This window comes from Haliotis rufescens, unplaced genomic scaffold, assembly GCF_023055435.1.
Source record: "Haliotis rufescens isolate VD_foot unplaced genomic scaffold, xgHalRufe1.0.p SCAF_1, whole genome shotgun sequence".
Taxonomy (NCBI): Eukaryota; Metazoa; Mollusca; class Gastropoda; order Lepetellida; family Haliotidae; genus Haliotis; species Haliotis rufescens.
Genome location: NW_025963779.1, coordinates 1,154,223 through 1,178,070, shown reverse-complemented (window position 1 = coordinate 1,178,070; position 23,848 = coordinate 1,154,223). Strand labels below are relative to the sequence as shown.

General features: G+C 44.9%; 2 protein-coding genes across 3 annotated transcripts; one reads left to right on the top strand and one right to left on the bottom strand.

Moving 5' to 3' along the window:
* Positions 1-1,952: 1,952 nt before the first annotated feature.
* LOC124117466 (F-box only protein 16-like) lies at positions 1,953-23,748 on the bottom strand. 2 transcript variants are annotated; one of them, XM_046479377.2, is made up of 8 exons: positions 23,555-23,748; positions 18,519-18,554; positions 11,909-12,115; positions 11,547-11,711; positions 9,750-9,919; positions 9,185-9,290; positions 7,157-7,358; positions 1,953-6,668 (listed from the first exon to the last, which is right to left on the bottom strand). In XM_046479377.2, exons 1-8 carry the CDS (start codon positions 23,624-23,626, stop codon positions 6,604-6,606), a joined length of 1,023 nt encoding a protein of 340 aa, XP_046335333.1. In that variant the 5' UTR covers positions 23,627-23,748; the 3' UTR covers positions 1,953-6,603. The 2 variants fall into 2 exon arrangements, with proteins under 2 accessions (XP_046335333.1, XP_046335334.1); XM_046479378.2 differs by lacking the exon at positions 18,519-18,554.
* LOC125372546 (mucin-19-like) lies at positions 2,632-5,882 on the top strand. Its single transcript, XM_048382918.1, has 3 exons — positions 2,632-2,665; positions 3,105-5,210; positions 5,329-5,882. The coding sequence occupies exons 1-3, from the start codon at positions 2,632-2,634 to the stop codon at positions 5,880-5,882; spliced, it is 2,694 nt and encodes an 897-aa protein (XP_048238875.1).
* Positions 23,749-23,848: the final 100 nt, after the last annotated feature.

Genomic DNA, 23,848 nt, shown 5'->3' with positions numbered 1-23,848 from the left:
TACGTAGTTGTCTCGCTGTTCAGGGTGGACACATATACGTAGTTGTCTCGCTGTTCAGGGTGGACACAAATACATAGTTGCCTCGCTGTTCTGGGTGGACACACATACATAGTTGCCTTGCTGTTCAGGGTGGACACACATACGTAGTTGTCTCACTGTTCAGGGTGGACACACATATGTAGTTGCCTCGCTGTTCAGGGTGAACACATATACATAGTTGCCTTGCTGTTCAGGGTGGACACACATATGTAGTTGCCTCGCTGTTCAGGGTGAACACATATACATAGTTGCCTCGATGTTCAGGGTGGACACATATACGTAGTTGTCTCGCTGTTCAGGGTGGACACATATACATAGTTGCCTCGCTGTTCTGGGTGGACACACATACATAGTTGCCTTGCTGTTCAGGGTGGACACACATACGTAGTTGTCTCACTGTTCAGGGTGGACACACATACGTAGTTGCCTCGCTGTTCAGGGTGGATACATATACATAGTTGCCTCGCTGTTCAGGGTGGACACATATACATAGTTGCCTCGCTGTTCAGGGTGGACACATATACAAAGTTGCCTCGCTGTTCAGGGTGGACACATATACATAGTTGCCTCGCTGTTCAGGGTGGACACACATACGTAGTTGCCTCGCTGTTCAGGGTGGAAATATATACATAGTTGCCTCGCTGTTCAGGGTGGACACATAGACGTAGTTGTCTCGCTGTTCAGGGTGGACACAAATACATTGGTGCCTCGCTGTTCTGGGTGGACACACATACATAGTTGCCTTGCTGTTCGGGGTGGACACATATACATAGTTGCCTCGCTGTTCAGGGTGAACACACATACGTAGTTGCCTCCCTGTTCAGGGTGAACACATATACGTAGTTCTGGGTGGACACATATACGTAGTTGCCTCGCTGTTCGGGGTGGACACATACGTTGCCTCGATGTTCAGGGTGGACACATACGTAGTTGTCTCGCTGTTCAGGGTGTACACACATACGTAGTTTCCTCTCTGTTCAGGGTGGATACATATACATAGTTGCCTCGCTGTTCAGGGTGGACACATATACAGAGTTGCCTCGCTGTTCAGGGTGGACACACATACGTAGTTGCCTCGCTGTTCAGGGTGGAAATATATACATAGTTGCCTCGCTATTCAGGGTGGACACATATACGTAGTTGTCTCGCTGTTCAGGGTGGACACAAATACATAGTTGCCTCGCTGTTTGGGGTGGACACACATACATAGTTGCCTTGCTGTTCAGGGTGGACACATATACGTAGTTGCCTCGCTGTTCAGGGTGAACACACATACGTAGTTGCCTCGCTGTTCAGGGTGAACACATATACGTAGTTGCCTCGCTGTTCAGGGTGGACACATATACGTAGTTGCCTCGCTGTTCAGGGTGGACACATATACGTAGTTGCCTCGCTGTTCAGGGTGAACACATACGTAGTTGTCTCACTGTTACCTCGCTGTTCAGGGTGTACAAACATACGTAGTTGTCTCGCTGTTCAGGGTGGACACATATACGTAGTTGCCTTGCTGTTCAGGGTGTACAAACATACGTAGTTGTCTCGCTGTTCAGGGTGGACACATATACATAGTTGTCTCGCTGTTCAGGGTGGACACACATACGTAGTTGTCTCGCTGTTCAGGGTGGACACAAATACGTAGTTGTCTCGCTGTTCAGGGTGGACACACATACGTAGTTGTCTCGCTGTTCAGGGTGGACACATATACGTAGTTGCCTCGCTGTTCAGGATGGACACATATACATAGTTGCCTCACTGTTTGGGGTGGACACATATACGTAGTTCAGGGTGGACACACATACGTACACAGTTGCCCAACTGAATGTTTAAAGCATTTCATTTGATCAAAGTGTATGGCGAAACACTTCTTGAGATTTTCAGTGAAGGTATTGTACAGTTACAACAGAACGACACACTCACATAAATGCACTTTATTACATTATTGCTGTTGTTGATCTTGATGCTTGATGCTTGATTTTACAAAGGCACATTTTGTTTGAGAATCTCTCTGTCACATGACCGTCATCACAGCATAACAAACTTGTATCACAGTCACAGTGTAAATACTACTGATATCCGACAGTGGAATACCACTGATATCAAACAATGCAATACCACCGACATACCGAGAAATACTGCTGATAACTTTCCGTGCAATACCGCTGATATGGTTCCGTGCAATACCAATGACATTATACCATGTAATACCGCTGATAATATACAGTGCAATACCGCTGATATCATATGGCGCAACACCAATGATATCATACCACACAATACCACTGATATCATTCAGTGCAATAATATTGATATTATACCATGCAATACCACTGATACCATACAGCACAATACCACTGACATTCCGTGCAATTCCAATGATATATTACAATGCAATACCGCTGATAGCATTCCATGCAATACTACTGATCTCATACCATGCAATATCGCTGATACCATACAGTGCAATACCATGGATATCATAGAGCAGTACCACTTATATCATAGTCAAGATGAATACCACTGATATCATAAAGTGCAATATAACTGATATCACACAGTGCAACACAACGGCAACAGGACATGGAGCAGTACAGTATGGCAATGTCCAAGATGACCATCACAAACTTTGGTAACTCCTAATGTGCTGACAGCTCTAAGTTACAAATTTAATATGCTAAATTGACCTAAGTAAGCAAGTACATAAGTTAAAATATGTAGGAATGTAATATATCCATAGAACTTAATATATGTCATGAAATATTTGACAAAAACTATTACAAAGTATGTAAACATATAGAAAATGTACAATGATAAAAATAAATAAACATATTTTATATCCTGATCTTCAAGTGACAACATCACAGGTACAGATTCACCACTACGACATTGAGTTGAAGCTGTACAATCTAACGCAGCATCAACCCTACACACTGCATCACTGCACCAGCCAGTGCAGCATCAACCCCACACTCCATCACTGCACTAGCCAGTGCAGCATCAACCCTACACACTGCATCACTGCACCAGCCAGTGCAGCATCAACCCTACACACTCCATCACTGCACCAGCCAGTGCAGCATCAACCCCACACTCCATCACTGCACCAGCCAGTGCAGCATCAACCCCACACTCCATCACTGCACCAGCCAGTGCAGCATCAACCCCACACTCCATCACTGCACCAGCCAGTTCAGCATCAACCCTACACTCCATCACTGCACCAGCCAGTGCAGCATCAACCCCACACTCCATCACTGCACCAGCCAGCGCAGCATCAACCCCACACTGCATCACTGCACCGGCCAGTGCAGCATCAACCCTACACTCCATCACTGCACCAGCCAGTGCAGCATCAACCCTACACTCCATCACTGCACCAGCCAGTGCAGCATCAACCCTACACTCCATCACTGCACCAGCCAGTGCAGCATCAACCCCACACACTCCATCACTGCACCAGCCAGTGCAGCATCAACCCCACACTCCATCACTGCACCAGCCAGTGCAGCATCAACCCCACACTCCATCACTGCACCAGCCAGTGCAGCATCAACCCTACACTCCATCACTGCACCAGCCAGTGCAGCATCAACCCCACACACTCCATCACTGCACCAGCCAGTGCAGCATCAACCCCACACTCCATCACTGCACCAGCCAGTGCAGCATCAACCCCACACTCCATCACTGCACCAGCCAGTTCAGCATCAACCCTACACTCCATCACTGCACCAGCCAGTGCAGCATCAACCCCACACACTCCATCACTGCACCAGCCAGTGCAGCATCAACCCCACACTCCATCACTGCACCGGCCAGTGCAGCATCAACCCTACACTCCATCACTGCACCAGCCAGTTCAGCATCAACCCTACACACTGCATCACTGCACCAGCCAGTGCAGCATCAACCCTACACACTCCATCACTGCACCAGCCAGTGCAGCAACAACCCCACACACTCCATCACTGCACCAGCCAGTGCGGCAACAACCCTACACTCCATCACTGCACCAGCCAGTGCAGCATCAACCCTACACACTCCATCACTGCACCAGCCAGTGCAGCAACAACCCTACACTCCATCACTGCACCAGCCAGTGCAGCAACAACCCCACACACTCCATCACTGCACCAGCCAGTGCAGCAACAACCCTACACTCCATCACTGCACCAGCCAGTGCAGCATCAACCCTACACACTGCATCACTGCACCAGCCAGTGCAGCATCAACCCTACACTCCATCACTGCACCAGCCAGTGCAGCAACAACCCTACACTCCATCACTGCACCAGCCAGTTCAGCATCAACCCTACACACTGCATCACTGCACCAGCCAGTGCAGCATCAACCCTACACACTCCATCACTGCACCAGCCAGTGCAGCAACAACCCCACACACTCCATCACTGCACCAGCCAGTGCAGCAACAACCCCACACTCCATCACTGCACCAGCCAGTGCAGCATCAACCCTACACACTGCATCACTGCACCAGCCAGTGCAGCATCAACCCTACACACTCCATCACTGCACCAGCCAGTGCAGCAACAACCCCACACACTCCATCACTGCACCAGCCAGTGCAGCAACAACCCTACACTCCATCACTGCACCAGCCAGTGCAGCATCAACCCTACACTCCATCACTGCACCAGCCAGTGCAGCAACAACCCTACACTCCATCACTGCACCAGCCAGTGCAGCAACAACCCTACACTCCATCACTGCACCAGCCAGTGCAGCATCAACCCTACACACTGCATCACTGCACCAGCCAGCGCAGCATCAACCCTACACACTCCATCACTGCACCAGCCAGTGCAGCATCAACCCTACACTCCATCACTGCACCAGCCAGTGCAGCATCAATCCTACACACTCCATCACTGCACCAGCCAGTGCAGCATCAACCCCACACTCCATCACTGCACCAGCCAGTGCAGCATCAACCCCACACTCCATCACTGCACCAGCCAGTGCAGCATCAACCCTACACTCCATCACTGCACCAGCCAGTGCAGCATCAACCCCACACTCCATCACTGCACCAGCCAGTGCAGCATCAACCCTACACTGCATCACTGCACCAGCCAGTGCAGCATCAACCCCACACTGCATCACTGCACCAGCCAGTGCAGCATCAACCCTACACTGCATCACTGCACCAGCCAGTGCAGCATCAACCCTACACACTCCATCACTGCACCAGCCAGTGCAGCATCAACCCCACACTCCATCACTGCACCAGCCAGTGCAGCATCAACCCTACACACTGCATCACTGCACCAGCCAGTGCAGCATCAACCCCACACTCCATCACTGCACCAGCCAGTGCAGCATCAACCCTACACTCCATCACTGCACCAGCCAGTGCAGCATCAACCCTACACTCCATCACTGCACCAGCCAGTGCAGCATCAACCCTACACTCCATCACTGCACCAGCCAGTGCAGCATCAACCCTACACTCCATCACTGCACCAGCCAGTGCAGCATCAACCCCACACTCCATCACTGCACCAGCCAGTGCAGCATCAACCCCACACTCCATCACTGCACCAGTCAGTGCAGCAACAACCCTACACTCCATCACTGCACCAGCCAGTGCAGCATCAACCCTACACTGCATCACTGCACCAGCCAGTGCAGCATCAACCCTACACTGCATCACTGCACCAGCCAGTGCAGCATCAACCCCACACTCCATCACTGCACCAGCCAGTGCAGCATCAACCCTACACTGCATCACTGCACCAGCCAGTGCAGCATCAACCCCACACTGCATCACTGCACCAGCCAGTGCAGCATCAACCCCACACTCCATCACTGCACCAGCCAGCTAGCCAATTGAACCTGAGGTAGATAAACCACCTAGCAGGGTTCCGAAAGTTTTAGAACGCCTCGGCCCTAAAATGTTTTTTCCCGCACTCTGAGATTAAATCTTGGCTTCTATTAGCCTCATTGCAAGGTGAATTATGAGTAAATTAAGAAATTGTTGCACACAGTATTACAAAATGGCGGCCGGTTGTCATTCTACTGAGATGATCCAATTAAAAATCTAAGACTTACACAGAGAAGGGGTGAAATTTTGACTAGCCAGACAGGTCATCTTTATGTTTCAGCGAGCCCTTTGTAATTTTCACTGGCCACGGAACCACAGGCCAGCAGTTAAATCGACCCCTGTTCTGTGTGTCCTACTGACAGATACTGAATACTAGATGTCAACACAACATGCGTCCTTGCCACGATGGACGAGGAATGGACCCGTGTTGACAACACAAAGTATTGTATCTATTTGGGGCAGGTCATATTTATTTCATCTCTCTTGCAACCTTATAAATATTCCTTACTTAATATTTCAATAAGTTTGCACACAAAGTACACAACTTGGCTTGTATTCATATCAATGTGTTACAATCTGGGGCTTCTGGAACAAGCACTGATCGTAGTTAGTCTCCAAGCAGTAGTTCAGCACATCAACTGACCGGACGTGTTAGTGTACAGGACACACTATTCACTCTCTCCTGGAATGAGTGACCCTATACAAATGGAGACTGACAGCTCTCAGTTCTCATCGGAGAGGTTCCCATCTAGCAGCTTCCACGGTTTGCTGGGAAACAAATCAGAACCTGAAATAAAACCGATGATTGCATTTACATTTATTTCTTCTCCTTGTGAGTTCATTCAAAAGTTGTTACATTCCTTAAATAACAGTGGATCCGGTGAAATATACATTGTTTGGACAACAGTTATCTCACCTTTCATTGAAAAGTGACTGAAGCAAAATATAATCTTCAACTGTGAGTGAGAGAGTGAGTATGGTTTTACGCCGCTTTTAGCAATTTTCCAGCAATATCATGGTTGGGGACATCAGAAATGGGCTTCACACATTGTGCCCATGTCAGGGTTTAAACCTGCGTCTTCAGCCAACGCTTAAACCACTAGGCCACCCGACCGCCCCTCTTCAGCTGTGATCTGAACTAGAGACGAACGATTTCTTATGGCTGCAAAGGTTCAAACTGCCATTGATCTTTCCACTTTTGGTAATCAACATACAATGATATTATGTTTATTGATTTTTCATGATAATCAGCTGAAGAGAAATCCTTCGACTCACTTGGTGGGTCTCTCTCAGACCTGATCGGGCGGAAGGATTTCGGGGTCTTGGGCTGACCTCCAACTGGCTGTGGCCTGGAAATTGTCGATGCAACCCCATTATGCAAAGTGGAATCTCGGTTCATCAGTGGGGCACCTGTTGTGTGCACTGCCCACTTTGGCCGATCCGGGGACGTCATGGAGGTCACAGAGGTATGGAGTCTCTGAAATCATGAGGTCACAGAGGTATGGAGTCTCTGATATCATGGGAGGGGATAGAGGTATGGAGTCTCTGAAATCATGAGGTCAGTGAGGTATGGAGTCTCTGAAATCATGAGGTCACAGAGGTATGGAGTCTCTGAAATCATGGGAGGTCAAACATATATGGAGTCTCTGAAATCATGAGGTCACACAGGTATGGAGTCTCTGAAATCATAGGAGGGGATAGAGGTATGGAGTCTCTGAAATCATGAGGTCACAGAGGTATGGATTCTCTGAAATCATGGGAGGTCAGTGAGGTATGGAGTCTCTGAAATCATGAGGTCACAGAGGTATGGATTCTCTGAAATCATGGGAGGTCAAAGACGTATGGAGACTCTGAAATCATGGGAGGGGATAGAGGTATGGAGTCTCTGAAATCATGAGGTCACAGAGGTATGGATTCTCTGAAATCATGGGAGGTCAGAGAGGTATTGAGACTCTGAAATCATGGGAGGGGATAGAGGTATGGTGTCTCTGAAATCATGAGGTCACAGAGGTATGGATTCTCTGAAATCATGGGAGGTCAGAGAGGTATGGAGTCTCTGAAATCATTGGAGGGGATAGAGGTATGGAGTCTCTGAAATCATGAGGTCACAGAGGTATGGATTCTCTGAAATCATGGGAGGTCAAAGACGTATGGAGACTCTGAAATCATGGGAGGGCATAGAGGTATGGTGTCTCTGAAATCATGAGGTCACAGCGGTGTAGAGTCTCTGAAATCATGAGGTCACAGAGGTTTGGAGTCTCTGAAATCATGAGGTCACAGGTTTGGAGTCTCGGAAATCATGAGGTCACAGAGGTTTGGAGTCTCAGAAATCATGAGGTCACAGAGGTTTGGAGTCTCAGAAATCATGAGGTCACAGAGGTTTGGAGACTCGGAAATCATGGGGTAGTGGGGATCAGATGCAACAGACCGGGTAGTTAGGATCCGTTACAGGCTGGGGTAGTGGGGATCCGTTACAAACTGGGGTAGTGGGAATCCGTTACAGATTGGGGAAGTGGGGATCCCTTACAGATTGGGGTAGTTGGGATCTGTTACAGACTTGGGTAGTGGGGATCTGTTACAGAGTGGGGAAGTGGGGATCCCTTACAGACTTGGGTAGTGGGGATCCGTTACAGGCTGGGGAAGTGGGGATCCCTTACAGACTGGGGAAGTGAGGATCCCTTACAGACTTGGGTAGTAGGGATCCCTTACAGACTTGTGTAGTGGGGATCCGTAACAGGCTGGGGAAGTGGAGATCCCTTACAGACTGGGGTAGTGGGGATCCGTTACAGACTTGGGAAGTGGGGATCCCTTACAGACTTGGGTAGTGGGGATTCGTTACAGGCTGGGGAAGTGGGGATCCCTTACAGACTGGGGTTGTCGCAATCAGATGCAACAGACCGGCAAGTGGGGATTCGTTACAGACTGGGGTAGTGGGGATCAGATGCAACAGACTGGGGTAGTGGGGATCAGATGCAACAGACCGGGGTAGTGGGGATCAGATGCAACAGACCGGGGTAGTGGGGATCAGATGCAACAGACAAGGTAGTGGGGATCTGTTACAGGCTGGGGTAGTGGGGATGCGTTACAGACTTGGGTAGCGGGGATCCGTTACAGACTGGGGTAGTGGGGATCCGTTACAGACTGGGGTAGTGGGGATCAGATGCAACAGACAAGGGTAGTGGGGACCTGTTACAGACCGGGGAACTTGGGATCTATTACAGACCGGGGTAGTGGGGATCAGATGCAACAGACCAGGTAGTGGGGATCTGTTAAAGTAGCATCCTGGTTACCATGGTAACTTACGGACATGGACTGGGATCTCCTCGTGAGGGAAAGACTCTGGTGTGTGTTCAGTTTACTCTTGGCGTTCTTCATGCTGTCATCTCCGGGGTACCTCTTCTTCTTCCTCCTGGAAAGGCAATCATTCACAACTGCTTACACACATACGATGCAGAACTTCCATGCAAGCTACAGACAGTGGAGATTGTTGTCAGTTCCTGGATCGCTCTAACAAGTAGGGTGTTGTATGTGGTAGTAGAGATTGTTGTAGGTATATTTGTGGTAACTGTCAGTAGCAGCAAACACGTGAACAGGAAGTGTGCCTTCCTTGGTTACCTGCCTTGGTTGTTAACAAACATTACTGTATATCGTTCAAGAAGTTTTGTTACAGTTTCTAGAAGGCTCGATCGGACAGGTTGTCTCTCTGGAAACTACTCCCAGCTTCTAACACACCGGGAATCCTTCTTTCATGACAATCGACACTGAAACTTTACTTATTGCTACTTGTTGCTGCTGCCATTGATCAATCTTTGATTTTCTAGGTGCATTAGCACCTGCCAGGTGTGCTCTAGGTGTATCAGCTACTCACATCTGACCGACATCCTGCACCACGTCATCATTCTCCAACACATTGTATCTCCATGTGTCCTTTGGCACAGGGTCAGACCCACGCCATGGCTTCGTTTTCTTGGAATTTCTGTTTTTGTCGTCCCTCTTGGAGTGTAAATTGAGTTTCTCCATGTCAATATAAGGCCGCTCCTGTGAACATACCACATTCCGGTGAGACCTACATCGACCTGGTAATGCTACACTACTTCTACCTCAATGTGTAAGGCCAACATTTATGTCATACATGTTGTACACTAACGGCAGAGAAATACAGTGTCTGCACCAGCAGGCAGACATACAGTGTCTGCACCAGCAGGCAGACATACAGTGTCTGCACCAGCAGGCAGAGATATACAGTGTCTGCACCAGCAGGCAGACATACAGTGTCTGCACCAGCAGGCAGAGATATACAGTGTCTGCACCAGCAGGCAGACATACAGTGTCTGCACCAGCAGGCAGAGATATATAGTGTCTGCACCAGCAAGCAGATATACAGTGTCTGCACAAGCAAGCAGAGATATACAGTGTCTGCACCAGCAAGCAGGGATATACAGTGTCTGCACCAGCAGGCAGACATACAGTGTCTGCACCAGCAGGCAGAGATATATTGTGTCTGCACCAGCAAGCAGATATACAGTGTCTGCACCAGCAAGCAGAGATATACAGTGTCTGCACCAGCAAGCAGAGATATACAGTGTCTGCACCAGCAGGCAGAGATATATAGTGTCTGCACCAGCAGGCAGAGATATACAGTGTCTGCACCAGCAGGCAGAGATATACAGTGTCTGCACCAGCAAGCAGAGATATACAGTGTCTGCACCAGCAGGCAGAGATATACAGTGTCTGCACCAGCAGGCAGAGATATACAGTGTCTGCACCAGCAGGCAGAGATATATAGTGTCTGCACCAGCAGGCAGAGATATATAGTGTCTGCACCAGCAAGCAGATATACAGTGTATACACCAACAAGCAGATATACAGTGTCTGCACCAGCAGGCAGAGATATATAGTGTCTGCACCAGCAGGCAGAGATATATAGTGTCTGCACCAGCAGGCAGAGATATATAGTGTCTGCACCAGCAGGCAGAGATATCCAGTGTCTGCACCAGCAAGCAGAGATATACAGTGTCTGCACTAGCAGGCAGAGATATACAGTGTCTGCACCAGCAGGCAGATATACAGTGTCAGCACCAGCATGCAGAGATATATAGTGTCTGCACCAGCAGGCAGAGATATATAGTGTCTGCACCAGCAGGCAGAGATATATAGTGTCTGCACCAGCAAGCAGATATCCAGTGTCTGCACCAGCAGGCAGATATAGTGTCTGCACCAGCAGGCAGAGATATATAGTGTCTGCACTAGCAGGCAGAGATATATAGTGTCTGCACCAGCAAGCAGATATACAGTGTCTGCACCAGCAAGCAGATATACAGTGTCTGCACCAGCAGGCAGAGATATATAGTGTCTGCACCAGCAGGCAGAGATATATAGTGTCTGCACCAGCAAGCCGATATACAGTGTCTGCACCAGCAGGCACTGAAATGATGACTTAAGCATGAATAAACATGGCGGTCCTATTTTACTGATTAGAAAACAATAGATATAACGTTGCTGCCTCCGAACAAATGAAAACAAGCATGAAATACTCATATTCCCTGTCAATATGACACGTCCAGTTGTGTGCAAGGCAAGAAATATTGTCATTTTCCAAGATCTGCTCTGGAAATTAGCAACACCGCCATTTTCAGTCTAAGTCAAAGTTGCCATGGAAACTTACTGCTGGACGTAGGACCTGCAGACTCTTGATGTGCTCTAGGTAGTTCCTCTTCCAGACTCCATTCTCGAAGGGGCTGGGAGTGAAGGATAGGAACCAGCCCAGTCGAAGACACTTGATCATCCACAGCTGATCCAGCTCCGACAGGTACTTCCAATACCAGCACACCTGGAGACAGCATTACAACACAATTACTACACAGCAGCATCACATCGGAACAAAAACAAGAACTCGCTGACATTTGGTTCAAAAATTCCTTGCTTGAATTGAGCCTCTCTACTTGAAATGTTTATCACGACAGTTTTCACTTTTCATTATTTTCATAGATTGTATCATTTTATTTGAGAAGTGATCTAGATACCCACCCTCGAACATCTGCACAGACTTCGTGGATCAAGGTAGGACATAATATAAAGGGAGACCACTCTTGGCACGACTCGTGTGAAGTCTTTACGTAGGGCGGGAACCTTCTCCTTGATGAGGTCCCGGGCATAGTCTAACTGCCTGTTCTTGCTCTTCATGACCAAATCTTCCAGCAGGCGCCGGCGCTGGTCATCGCTCCATCGGTCATACTGAAAGTAACCATAGTAAGAACTTGAAAATAATATCCTCATGTACTGAGTTTGTCACATCTGAACTCAGCACCACATCACCATGAGTGAGTGAGTATGGCTTTACAGTATGGCGGTCTGTAAATAATCGAGTCTGGACCAGACAATCCAGTGACTGACATCATGAGCATCAAGCCACACAATTGGGATATGGTGTGTGTGTGTGTGTGTGTGTGTGTGTGTGTGTGTTTTATTCATAATTACACAAACAGATATTTCACCTATATGTACAGAAAACTATGTTTGCAACGAACACGCTTATAACAAACTGATGGATACAACAAACATATTTTTTTGTCTTGGCCATTAGCTGTATATAATGGTTATACTACGGTTATATCGAACTGAAATCAGTGGTCCCTTTGAATTCGTTATAACCGTAGTTTACTGTTTAACTTTGACAATTTTCATATTCAGTTGATTCAGTGTCAATTGACAAAGTAGACATGCCTCTCAAACAATACAGTAGACTCGGTGTGCTCCAGCACTGCTCGGGAACCGAACAAGTGTGGGAGTGATTTGACAGTACCCCCTATGTCAGGACGACATACAACTCATAGTTACAATATTTGATTTTGTACACGGGGGTTCCATATTACATACCATGATATCTGAGCAAGGATAAACAATAACATTTGAAGTTCATATGCTATTTATTGTAAACCGACATATTTCACTCTGCAAATGGTCATTCATTCCATCTCACCATGCACAGAAACAATGGAGGCTGAGGCTTTGCTGGGCACAGAGCATGCTAACTGGATTGGTATCTTATAGTGTCAAGCCCTGCTCATCACCTCACATTAGATTCACAGTGTCCATGGTGTCAGGCCATTTCCCACTCAGTGAAGCAAGATTAGAGCTTTTACAGTGTCCACAGTGTCAGGCCATTTCCCACTCAGTGAGGCAAGATTAAAGCTTTTACAATGTCCATGGTGTCAGGCCATTCCCACTCAGTGAAGCAAGATTAAAGCTTTTACGGTGTCCATGGTGTCAGGCCATTTCCCACTCAGTGAGGCAAGATTAGAGCTTTTACAGTGTCCATGGTGTCAGGCCATTTCCCACTCAGTGAGGCAAGATTAGAGCTTTTACAGTGTCCATGGTGTCAGGCCATTTCCCACTCAGTGAAGCAAGATTAGAGCTTTCACAGTGTCCATGGTGTCAGGCCATTTCCCACTCAGTGAAGCAAGATTAGAGCTTTTACAGTGTCCATGGTGTCAGGCCATTTCCCACTCAGTGAGGCAAGATTAGAGCTTTTACAGTGTCCATGGTGTCAGGCCATTTCCCACTCAGTGAGGCAAGATTAGAGCTTTTACAGTGTCCATGGTGTCAAGCCATTTCCCACTCAGTGAAGCAAGATTAGAGCTTTCACAGTGTCCATGGTGTCAGGCCATTTCCCACTCAGTGAAGCAAGATTAGAGCTTTTACAGTGTCCATGGTGTCAGGCCATTTCCCACTCAGTGAGGCAAGATTAAAGCTTTTACAGTGTCCATGGTGTCAGGCCATTTCCCACTCAGTGAAGCAAGATTAGAGCTTTTACAGTGTCCATGGTGTCAGGCCATTTCCCACTCAGTGAGGCAAGATTAGAGCTTTTACAGTGTCCATGGTGTCAGGCCATTTCCCACTCAGTGAAGCAAGATTAGAGCTTTTACAGTGTCCATGGTGTCAGGCCATTTCCCACTCAGTGAGGCAAGATTAGAGCTTTTACAGTGTCCATGGTGTCAGGCCATTTCCCACTCAGTGAGGCAAGATTAGAGCTTTTACAGTGTCCATGGTGTCAGGCCATTTCCCACTCAGTGAAGCAAGATTAGAGCTTTTACAGTGTCCATGGTGTCAGGCCATTTCCCACTCAGTGAGGCAAGATTAGAGCTTTCACAGTGTCCATGGTGTCAGGCCATTTCCCACTCAGTGAGGCAAGATTAGAGCTTTCACAGTGTCCATGGTGTCAGGCCATTTCCCACTCAGTGAGGCAAGATTAGAGCTTTTACAGTGTCCATGGTGTCAGGCCATTTCCCACTCAGTGAGGCAAGATTAGAGCTTTTACAGTGTCCATGGTGTCAAGCCATTTCCCACTCAGTGAGGCAAGATTAGAGCTTTTACAGTGTCCATGGTGTCAAGCCATTTCCCACTCAGTGAGGCAAGATTAGAGCTTTTACAGTGTCCATGGTGTCAGGCCATTTCCCACTCAGTGAAGCAAGATTTAAGCTTTTACAGTGTCCATGGTGTCAGGCCATTTCCCACTCAGTGAAGCAAGATTAACGCTTTTACAGTGTCCATGGTGTCAGGCCATTTCCCACTCAGTGAGGCAAGATTAGAGCTTTCACAATGTCCACAGTGTCAGGCCATTTCCCACTCAGTGAAGCAAGATTAGAGCTTTTACAGTGTCCATGGTGTCAAGCCATTTCCCACTCAGTGAAGCAAGATTAAAGATTTTACAGTGTCCATGGTGTCAGGCCATTTCCCACTCAGTGAGGCAAGATTAGAGCTTTTACAGTGTCCATGGTGTCAGGCCATTTCCCACTCAGTGAAGCAAGATTAAAGCTTTTACAATGTCCATGGTGTCAGGCCATTTCCCACTCAGTGAAGCAAGATTAGAGCTTTTACAGTGTCCATGGTGTCAAGCCATTTCCCACTCAGTGAGGCAAGATTAGAGCTTTTACAGTGTCCATGGTGTCAGGCCATTTCCATCTCAGTGAGGCAAGATTAGAGCTTTTACAGTGTCCATGGTGTCAAGCCATTTCCCACTCATTGAAGCAAGATTAGAGCTTTTACAGTGTCCATGGTGTCAAGCCATTTCCCACTCAGTGAAGCAAGATTTAAGCTTTTACAGTGTCCATGGTGTCAGGCCATTTCCATCTCAGTGAGGCAAGATTAGAGCTTTTACAGTGTCCATGGTGTCAGGCCATTTCCCACTCAGTGAAGCAAGATTAAAGCTTTTACAATGTCCATGGTGTCAGGCCATTTCCCACTCAGTGAAGCAAGATTAGAGCTTTTACAGTGTCCATGGTGTCAAGCCATTTCCCACTCAGTGAAGCAAGATTAGAGCTTTTACAGTGTCCATGGTGTCAGGCCATTTCCATCTCAGTGAGGCAAGATTAGAGCTTTTACAGTGTCCATGGTGTCAAGCCATTTCCCACTCATTGAAGCAAGATTAGAGCTTTTACAGTGTCCATGGTGTCAGGCCATTTCCATCTCAGTGAGGCAAGATTAAAGCTTTTACAGTGTCCATGGTGTCAAGCCATTTCCCACTCAGTGAAGCAAGATTAGAGCTTTTACAGTGTCCATGGTGTCAGGCCATTTCCCACTCAGTGAAGCAAGATTAAAGCTTTTACAGTGTCCATGGTGTCAGGCCATTTCCCACTCAGTGAAGCAAGATTAAAGCTTTTACAGTGTCCATGAAGTCAGGCCATTTCCCACTCAGTGAAGCAAGATTAGAGCTTTTACAGTGTCCATGGTGTCAGGCCATTTCCCACTCAGTGAGGCAAGATTAGAGTTTTTACAGTCTCCATGGTGTCAAGCCCTGCTCATCACCTCACATTAGATTCACAGTGTCCATGGTGTCAAGCCATTTCCCACTCAGTGAGGCAAGATTAGAGCTTTTACAGTGTCCATGGTGTCAAGCCATTTCCCACTCAGTGAAGCAAGATTAGAGCTTTAACAGTGTCCATGGTGTCAGGCCATTTCCCACTCAGTGAAGCAAGATTAGAGCTTTTACAGTGTCCATGGTGTCAGGCCATTTCCCACTCAGTGAGGCAAGATTAGAGTTTTTACAGTCTCCATGGTGTCAAGCCCTGCTCATCACCTCACATTAGATTCACAGTGTCCATGGTGTCAAGCCATTTCCCACTCAGTGAGGCAAGATTAGAGCTTTTACAGTGTCCATGGTGTCAAGCCATTTCCCACTCAGTGAAGCAAGATTAGAGCTTTAACAGTGTCCATGGTGTCAGGCCATTTCCCACTCAGTGAAGCAAGATTAGAGCTTTAACAGTGTCCATGGTGTCAGGCCATTTCCCACTCAGTGAAGCAAGATTAGAGCTTTAACAGTGTCCATGGTGTCAGGCCATTTCCCACTCAGTGAAGCAAGATTAGAGCTTTAACAGTGTCCATGGTGTCAGGCCATTTCCCACTCAGTGAAGCAAGATTAGAGCTTTTACAGTGTCCATGGTGTCAGGCCATTTCCCACTCAGTGAAGCAAGATTAGAGCTTTTACAGTGTCCATGGTGTCAGGCCATTTCCCACTCAGTGAAGCAAGATTAGAGCTTTTACAGTGTTTATTACCATGGTTACAGTAACAAATGTTATATACACAAAAGAAACGTCACTTCTGAAAATACTGATAAAACTTTACAGACACTAGCAGTTGCATGTTCTGTGGTCAATAAACTCATTTATCATTCTACTGCTTCGTTTTGTTGCCTTAAAGTCCATTTAACAATGGATTTAAAATAGAGTGCTTTGCCCAAACGCAGCCTACAAAAGTGCAATGGGACTCAGTTGCGGAAAAGTCTTGTCAAAAACATGATGCACATGCATATAGTGGATGGTATGAGTATAAAAAACACCCAAATCTGTTAAGCTGGCTTTCGTTATTTCGATTCATCAGCCATGCCAAGATTATCAGGAAATGAGAGACAACAAGCGATCAGAAGACTGCAAGCAGGCCAGAGTGCACAGGTCATTGCAAATGCATTCGATGTCAACGTCAGAACGATATATCGTTTGCAACATCGCCACAACACCACCGACAACCGACCGCATAGTGGTCGTCCAAGAGTCACTACTCCCAGACAAGACAGGCCCAACTGTAAAGGGTCAGGCAGCATCAAAATTGGCATCAACAGCAATGGAGAAGAATCATCTTCACTGATGAAAGTCGCTACTGTGTTTCAACGGTGGATGGCAGAGTCAGGGTCTGGCGAAGGAGGGGCGTACGTTATGCTGATGCTTGTGTTATGGAACGAGACCCGTGGGGCAGCCCAAGCATCATGGTTTGGGGTGGAATCGGACTCAACCAGAGAGTGGGACCTGTGGTCTTTCAGAATATTGGTCCAGGCAGGGGTAGTGGCATCACAGCTCTCCGCTACAAGTCCTCAGACACCATATCGTGCCTTTTTTTGCCAGTCATCAAAACCCGGCTTTCAGCAAGACAACGCCCGTCCCCACACTGCCAGAGTCACCAGGGACTTCCTCCAGCAGCACAACATCCAAATCATGCCTTGGCCTGCCCTCAGTCCAGATTTGAATCCCATTGAAAACTTGTGGGATGAGATCCAACGCCGACTCAACGACAACTGCAGCAGAACTGCATGTAGCGTTCCTGAGGATATGGGTCCATATTCCAATGGCCTTCATCAACATGCTAGTCCACTCCATGTACAGGAGATGTGTGGCTGTAGTCAACGCCCGTGGTGGCCACACCAGGTACTGATTTTGAACCCCCCAGCTGTGATGTCTTCTGGTGCCTCCCTAAATTCACAATTCGCAAAAACATTCCCCAGACTGTTAATTTCATGTGGGTCAAACACTGACTTTCTCCGATGTCTATACTTACATATATAAGCATTTGAAAATAAAGATATTTATATGATACATCCACATGACGTTTATTTTGCCTTCCAGTGTAGATAACACTTTCTCAGTTAAGTACAGATTCTAGTACTTTTGGGGTTGAGTCCCATCTGGGATTCGAACTCACATTCCCAGAGTCAGGCATCTAACTGCCGGGTCAGCAATCTAACCCACTCAGCCATCGATGCTTCCACAAAATGAAAGTCCGACAACTGGTAGTCTAGATCACGTTCTTTGTGCACACTCTGACGAGTGTTAATTGGCAGTTCCCATTGCCAAAAGCTATGAACATACAATGCCATTTAGAAAGTGATTTTACAATGATGTCATTGAGTTGATGTCGGATTACACAAAATGGATTTGCCCACAGTAACAGGAACCAGAGCAGTGGTAGAAATTGGCACGAGTCCTGTAGTCCTTGCCAAACTGGCCAATAGTTAAAGTATCATAAGGACTAGTAGAAATGTGCCATTATTAAGGGTTTGCTATATGTTATCATTGTAAGGACCAGTGGACAAAAAACGCTGGACAGAGATTTCTATGTGATACCATATATTATGGGGAAGGAGAGTTCTGAGCAAGATGTCTACAGTTTTGAGGAACTGAACATTCCTCAAGGACGCTGATAAAGATGGCATCCCCTTGAACAAGGACTTGGAGAGCAACTCAACGGCCCATTACACCCTAAAGTAATCCAAGCCACGGATTGGAGGAAGACCTGTTCATTCAGCGGACGCCTCCTCAACAGTGTTATTGTTGTGCCACCAGAGTAAATCAAATCAAATCAATTAATTACCCATTTTCCAACAAGAATTCTTCTCTCTTCAAATATCTGAAAAGAAAATTAGCAGAATGATTAAATACTATTCATGTGTTAAATTCAAATACCATCAGCAGTGATCAGTATGTAAAAACAAAACTCCAAAGTTTAAACTGGTTGAAACTCAATCTCACTAAAATCAGATCTAAGTTCTCTATGTCGCTAAACAAAGATCTGAGGACATCTCATTACGGGTCAACCTTTTTTGAACTTTGACCGACCACAGAAACCACTTACAAGAAGTCGACATCAGCCATTTAAAAAGCCGCATTCTCAAGCTATACGGCACTCGTTTCAACCTTGCGACTTCCATTTCAGACTACGCTTGAAAAATATGTTGACACAGTTCTCGATTGAAATTTTGAAAACTGAACAAACATTGCGGAATGTCTAATATATGGTTGTGATTGTATGGCAGTGAATCCCACGTACTGTGCAACGCCTCTTCCGTTCAATATCTAATATATGGTTGTGATTGTATGGCAGTGCTTCCCACGTACTGTGCAACGCCTCTTCCGTTCAAATGTTTATCCCACGGACGCGAGAGACAGACGGTAATTTTGACGGAATCAGTTGTACGGGCCGTAACTGTCGTTAGGAATACACCGTCTTAATGTTTTCAAGGTGGCATGATTAGAAAACACATTCTGACTGTCACTTTCATGTTCTGAAAGGTCGTTCTGACGTGACCCGTAATGGGATGTCCTCAGATCTTTGCTTAGCGATAGCGAGAACTAAGATCTGATTTTGAGATTGGTTGAAACCCAAAGATATAATAATTGTCGATCATATCCAAAAGTGATAGAAAAACGACAATCAGTATTGGGAGAAAAGGTACATATAAGGTACGACATGAGGATTGTGAGAATATGCGGGAAATACCAAACCTAACCCCCCTGTTCATTAAATGGACTTGTCTGACACTGCCAAGGTCGAAATCTATTCAGGGGAGCATCATTATTGAGATATGGTTAATTCTTTTAAAGCTTTACATTATATTAACATCCTCAATGAGGCTATACACGATATTGATACTGTAAATATGGAAATTAATGCATCTCCAAATTAATACGACTGCTGAGCTCTGGCCTAAAATGTGACTCAATATCAATGTGACTCCACCCACCCCATCCCCAGTGGAAGGATACATATCCTTACCTTAATCCAATCAAACAGCAAATAGCAGCGCTTATTAGCACTGAGTAAAGCACTTACGTAAAAACAATAAACAGTGTTTTCCTAAACACAACACACAGTTTATATGTTTACTCTGCTGACTGGCATTGAGGAAGTTCAAAGGCAATAAAATAATTGAACCAACAACAGTTCACTGATTGGTATGCTGAGAAGGTGTCAACAAGCTTGACACGAGTGGGTAGAACTATTGACCCCAGCAGTGATAACTCACCCCATGCCCATTGTGTAATTGCTATTCTTTGAATGACATTGTTATATACTTGTTACAACTGCTGCTCAATAAAAAGTGTTTGTGTTTATATTCAAGTTGGTATTTCCGCTATCCAAAGTGTGCTGTGGGGACGTCTCATTGTTGGCAGTCATTTGGAGACATAAATGCGAAGTTAATTAATGAGAACAAAGACTGTTTGCATTATTGCATTTTATTCACGCTCTCATTAATTTCAAGATTTACAGTATCCCAAAATAAGAAATAAACAACTTGTGGTCCTTGTTTATCATGTTTATTGTACACTGAAACGCTGAAGCCCCTCATAGTTTTGTCTTCCTGCAGTGTTTTAGTGTACAATAAACAAGGACCAGGAGTCTTTCTTAACGGAAAACTACAGTCCAACTCCCGGTTGTCTAGCCAGCCAGACCATTTTCAGCAACAATAAGCAACTTTGGAATCCGCAAAGAAAAAGCTGATCCATCTTTCAATACTTTCAAAAACTTGGAGTGCTGTTTCCCTTTAAATGAATGTCAGTTAATCATGCAATGAAATAGTTTTGGTAGTCAAGAAATGATCCAATCTTTGTGAATTTAACTGAAAGAAAATGACATCATACATCGGTGAATTGTCAAAGTGCTGGCTTGGCAATCGATTGATACATGAAAACAACAAATTAGAGCAGTTTGTGATACTTTTGGAAGGATCTTCTTGTAGTTATGGTTTAAACATATTAATTTTCACAAAAGTGTGAAAATGGATTGGTAAACAAGCGCTTATGTAATACCGCTCCATTACACATAGGACATATTACAATAAATACATCAATGAAGGTTAGATGTAACAGATGAATTGAACATGCCAAGCTGGATGTGTATATATAACAAGTGTATAGTTGACAAAGACATCTCTATCCCCCGCACATTTTAACACGTTATGGTCACAAACATGGTAACTGACCCAACATTTCTCTTAGCCCATGTCAAAATAGCTGCAATGAAAATTCTAAAATAAACATTTCTAAAACTCCTTAATATCAAATGGCACTAGTTCAGTATGCGCTTTATATATAGACATGCAATGTTTGGCAAGGAAATATTTAACAGTTTATTTGTTATACTCCTTAAGTAAACCAATCCTATATTAAAACTTAAATCCAACTTGTTGTCATGGAAACATAAACAATAACAATTTCTAAAAGTGCTATATATCAAAAGGCACCAGTTCAGTATGTGCCTGGTAGACATGCAAAGTTTTGTAAGAAAGTATTTAATGGTTTTTGAGTTACACTCTGGAAACGAACAGCACCCCTGTAGAACCTAAGTCCAACTTATTGCCATGGAAACGTGAAAAATAAAAATTTCTAAAATGCCTAAATAGCAAGAGGCACCAGTCCAGTATGTGTCTGGTAAACATGCAAAGTTTTTGTTGGAAAGTATTGAATGGGTTTTGAGTTCTGCTCCGGAAACAAACTCTACCCTATAGAACCTAAGTCCAACTTGTTGCAATGGAAACGTTAAAAATAAAAATTCATAAATTCCTAAATAGCAAAAGGCACCAGTTCAGTATGTGCCTAGTAGACATGCAAAGTTTTGTAAGAGAGTATTTAACAGTTTTTGAGTTATGCTCCGGAAACGAACACCACCCTTATGGAACCTAAGTCCAACTTGTTGCCATGGAAACGTAAAACATAAAAATTTATAAAACTCCTAAATAGCAAAAGGCACCAGTTCAGTATGTGTCTGGTAAACATGCAAAGTTTTGTAAGAAATTATTTAACGGTTTTTGAGTTACGCTCTGGAAACGAACAGCACCCTTATAGAACCTAAGTCCAACTTGTTGCCATGGAAACGTAAAAAATAAAAATATATAAAATTCCTAAATAGCAAAAGGCACCAGTTCAGCATGAGTCTGATAGACAAGCAAAAAATTCGTAGAGAAATATTTGACGGTTTCTGAGTTATGCTCCGGAAACGATTTCGGGACGCACACACGCACGCACGCTTCGTTGGGGCAGGGGATAATAAATCTATTTGCAGTTTATATTAAACAATTCATTTACTGAAAATATGCCAGTTTTTGATATGAAGTTTTGAATAGAATCTAATATTAGGCTTTGCTCTTCCTTACCATGCTTACTCAAATACAAACTTCCACAAAGCATCGTTTGTAAAGAACAACCTTGTTGGTAAAAATACATTCAATTTCGAAGAACATAGTAATTTGTACACACAAAAAAAGAAGTGTAAAGCATCTTCGGTATGATATCCACAGGAACAAGTTTTTGTATCCAAGATATATCTATCATACTGATCTGCGTTAAGATCGCTGCAGCCAAGCCTGAGGTGACTGTGAATAATTTGACATCTGCTTCCATAATTTAAATCCAAGCATATACCATAATGTCCCTTTACGTGAAGCAAATTCTTAAATTGTGTAACGGTCTCTGCCCCCATTAGGTTTTCCGGTAACATATTCCAAAGTTGTGTTGTAGCTGGTATAAATGAATCTGCATAAGCTTTTGTTTTACACTTCACTGTTTGAAGATTATTTTTATCCCTTAAGTCATAATCTGTGTTTTCCGAAACTGTATTCGGAATAAGCCTACAGAGATATTCCGGGGATAAATGGTTGTTCATTTTGTAAAACAGACCGTGCTTGCACTGTTCCTTCCACGGTTTGTCCCCCTGCGTGTCATGTACACATTTCTATACAAAATTACACGATAGTTTCTTAAAGAACTTCATCCGTCATGGGTCTTAAAATAAACAAAATTCAGACTTTGTTGGGTACAGGGTATTCATGGTCAAGTACCGTATTGATGTTTCATACACTTTTCTGGATTTCGAGTTATTTTGCAATTCATCGTTCTCATTTGGTGTCAAACGGACTGTAGTTTCTAAGGTAGTTCGGGATAGATAATATTAATAACTTCTTAAACAATTAACCAGAGGACAACATTTCCTTACAAAATCATCAATGTGCATTTTCCATGTACAATTACTTTGTAAAGTAATACCTAAGTGCTTATGACTTTGTACATCTTTGATTTCTGTACCATTCATATATAAGTTAGGTTTGCGACTAGGGTTTACTCTACGGGTAAATTGAATAGATTCTTTTTCAGGGGGACTAAATTTAACTAGCTGAGATCAGGAGCAGCTATATCAGGATCTTCTATGATCACATACAAAGATGTGTCATCGGCAAAAAGTCTTATATTACTATCTTGTAGTTATTGCTTCTGGATGTTATTCGCAGACAGAAATCCTAGGGGTAGAACCTGGGTGCCTGTGACAGTACCTCCCTTCCTCTTGCCTAGTAAAGATCGTTTTGGGCATGTCGCTTGAAACATTGTGGTTATAGCAGGCAAACCATGCAAACGAAATGTTTTTTAATTATTTCAATCTACGTATCTAGGACTGCCAGCTGGTCGGAACCGAGCTTTACCCTTTACAATAAACCACTGCACATTTCAATGATGTTAATGCATTGCACACTACAGTCTTCGGGGGAATACATTAAGATTACTGCCATTGAATGTGCACCCTCTAAAACGAGCACCTGCTCAGTCATGTCCTGACTTAAACTTTGAGATGGAAAATACCTTGTTATTTGTTTCATCGTTGCTCAATGGAGTCCAAGTGCTTTTCGTCCTGTTCTTAGCTATCATCGACATGTTTGCAAAGTTAAAAGTATGATAATTGATATGAAAAATTACAAAAACACGTAAATCCTACGCCATCCGCATCCATTCTATCAAAACACGTCGGCCATTTTGAAGCGAGTTGGGTTGCTGGGGCAAATATTTTCACATTTTTTTTAAAAACTGAGCAAACACAGAGCCACGTTTAAATAAAGCAGAATGCCAAAAATGTATGGTTTTAAATATATATTAAAC

What these genes read in the sequence shown, in the direction of transcription:
- LOC124117466 (XM_046479377.2), bottom strand. Translation starts at nt 23,626, where the DNA reads ATGTCGATGATAGCTAAGAACAGGACGAAAAGCACTTGGACTCCATTG. An exon ending in ACGATGAAACAAATAACAAG is followed by an intron (nt 18,555 to 23,554) that starts GTATTTTCCATC and finishes TTTTCTTTTCAG; the next exon opens with ATATTTGAAGAGAGAAGAAT. An exon ending in GAATTCTTGTTGGAAAATGG is followed by an intron (nt 12,116 to 18,518) that starts GTAATTAATTGA and finishes GGTTACTTTCAG; the next exon opens with TATGACCGATGGAGCGATGA.
- LOC125372546 (XM_048382918.1), top strand. Translation starts at nt 2,632, where the DNA reads ATGGCAATGTCCAAGATGACCATCACAAACTTTG. An exon ending in GATGACCATCACAAACTTTG is followed by an intron (nt 2,666 to 3,104) that starts GTAACTCCTAAT and finishes TCACTGCACCAG; the next exon opens with CCAGTGCAGCATCAACCCCA. An exon ending in CTGCATCACTGCACCAGCCA is followed by an intron (nt 5,211 to 5,328) that starts GTGCAGCATCAA and finishes TCACTGCACCAG; the next exon opens with CCAGTGCAGCATCAACCCCA.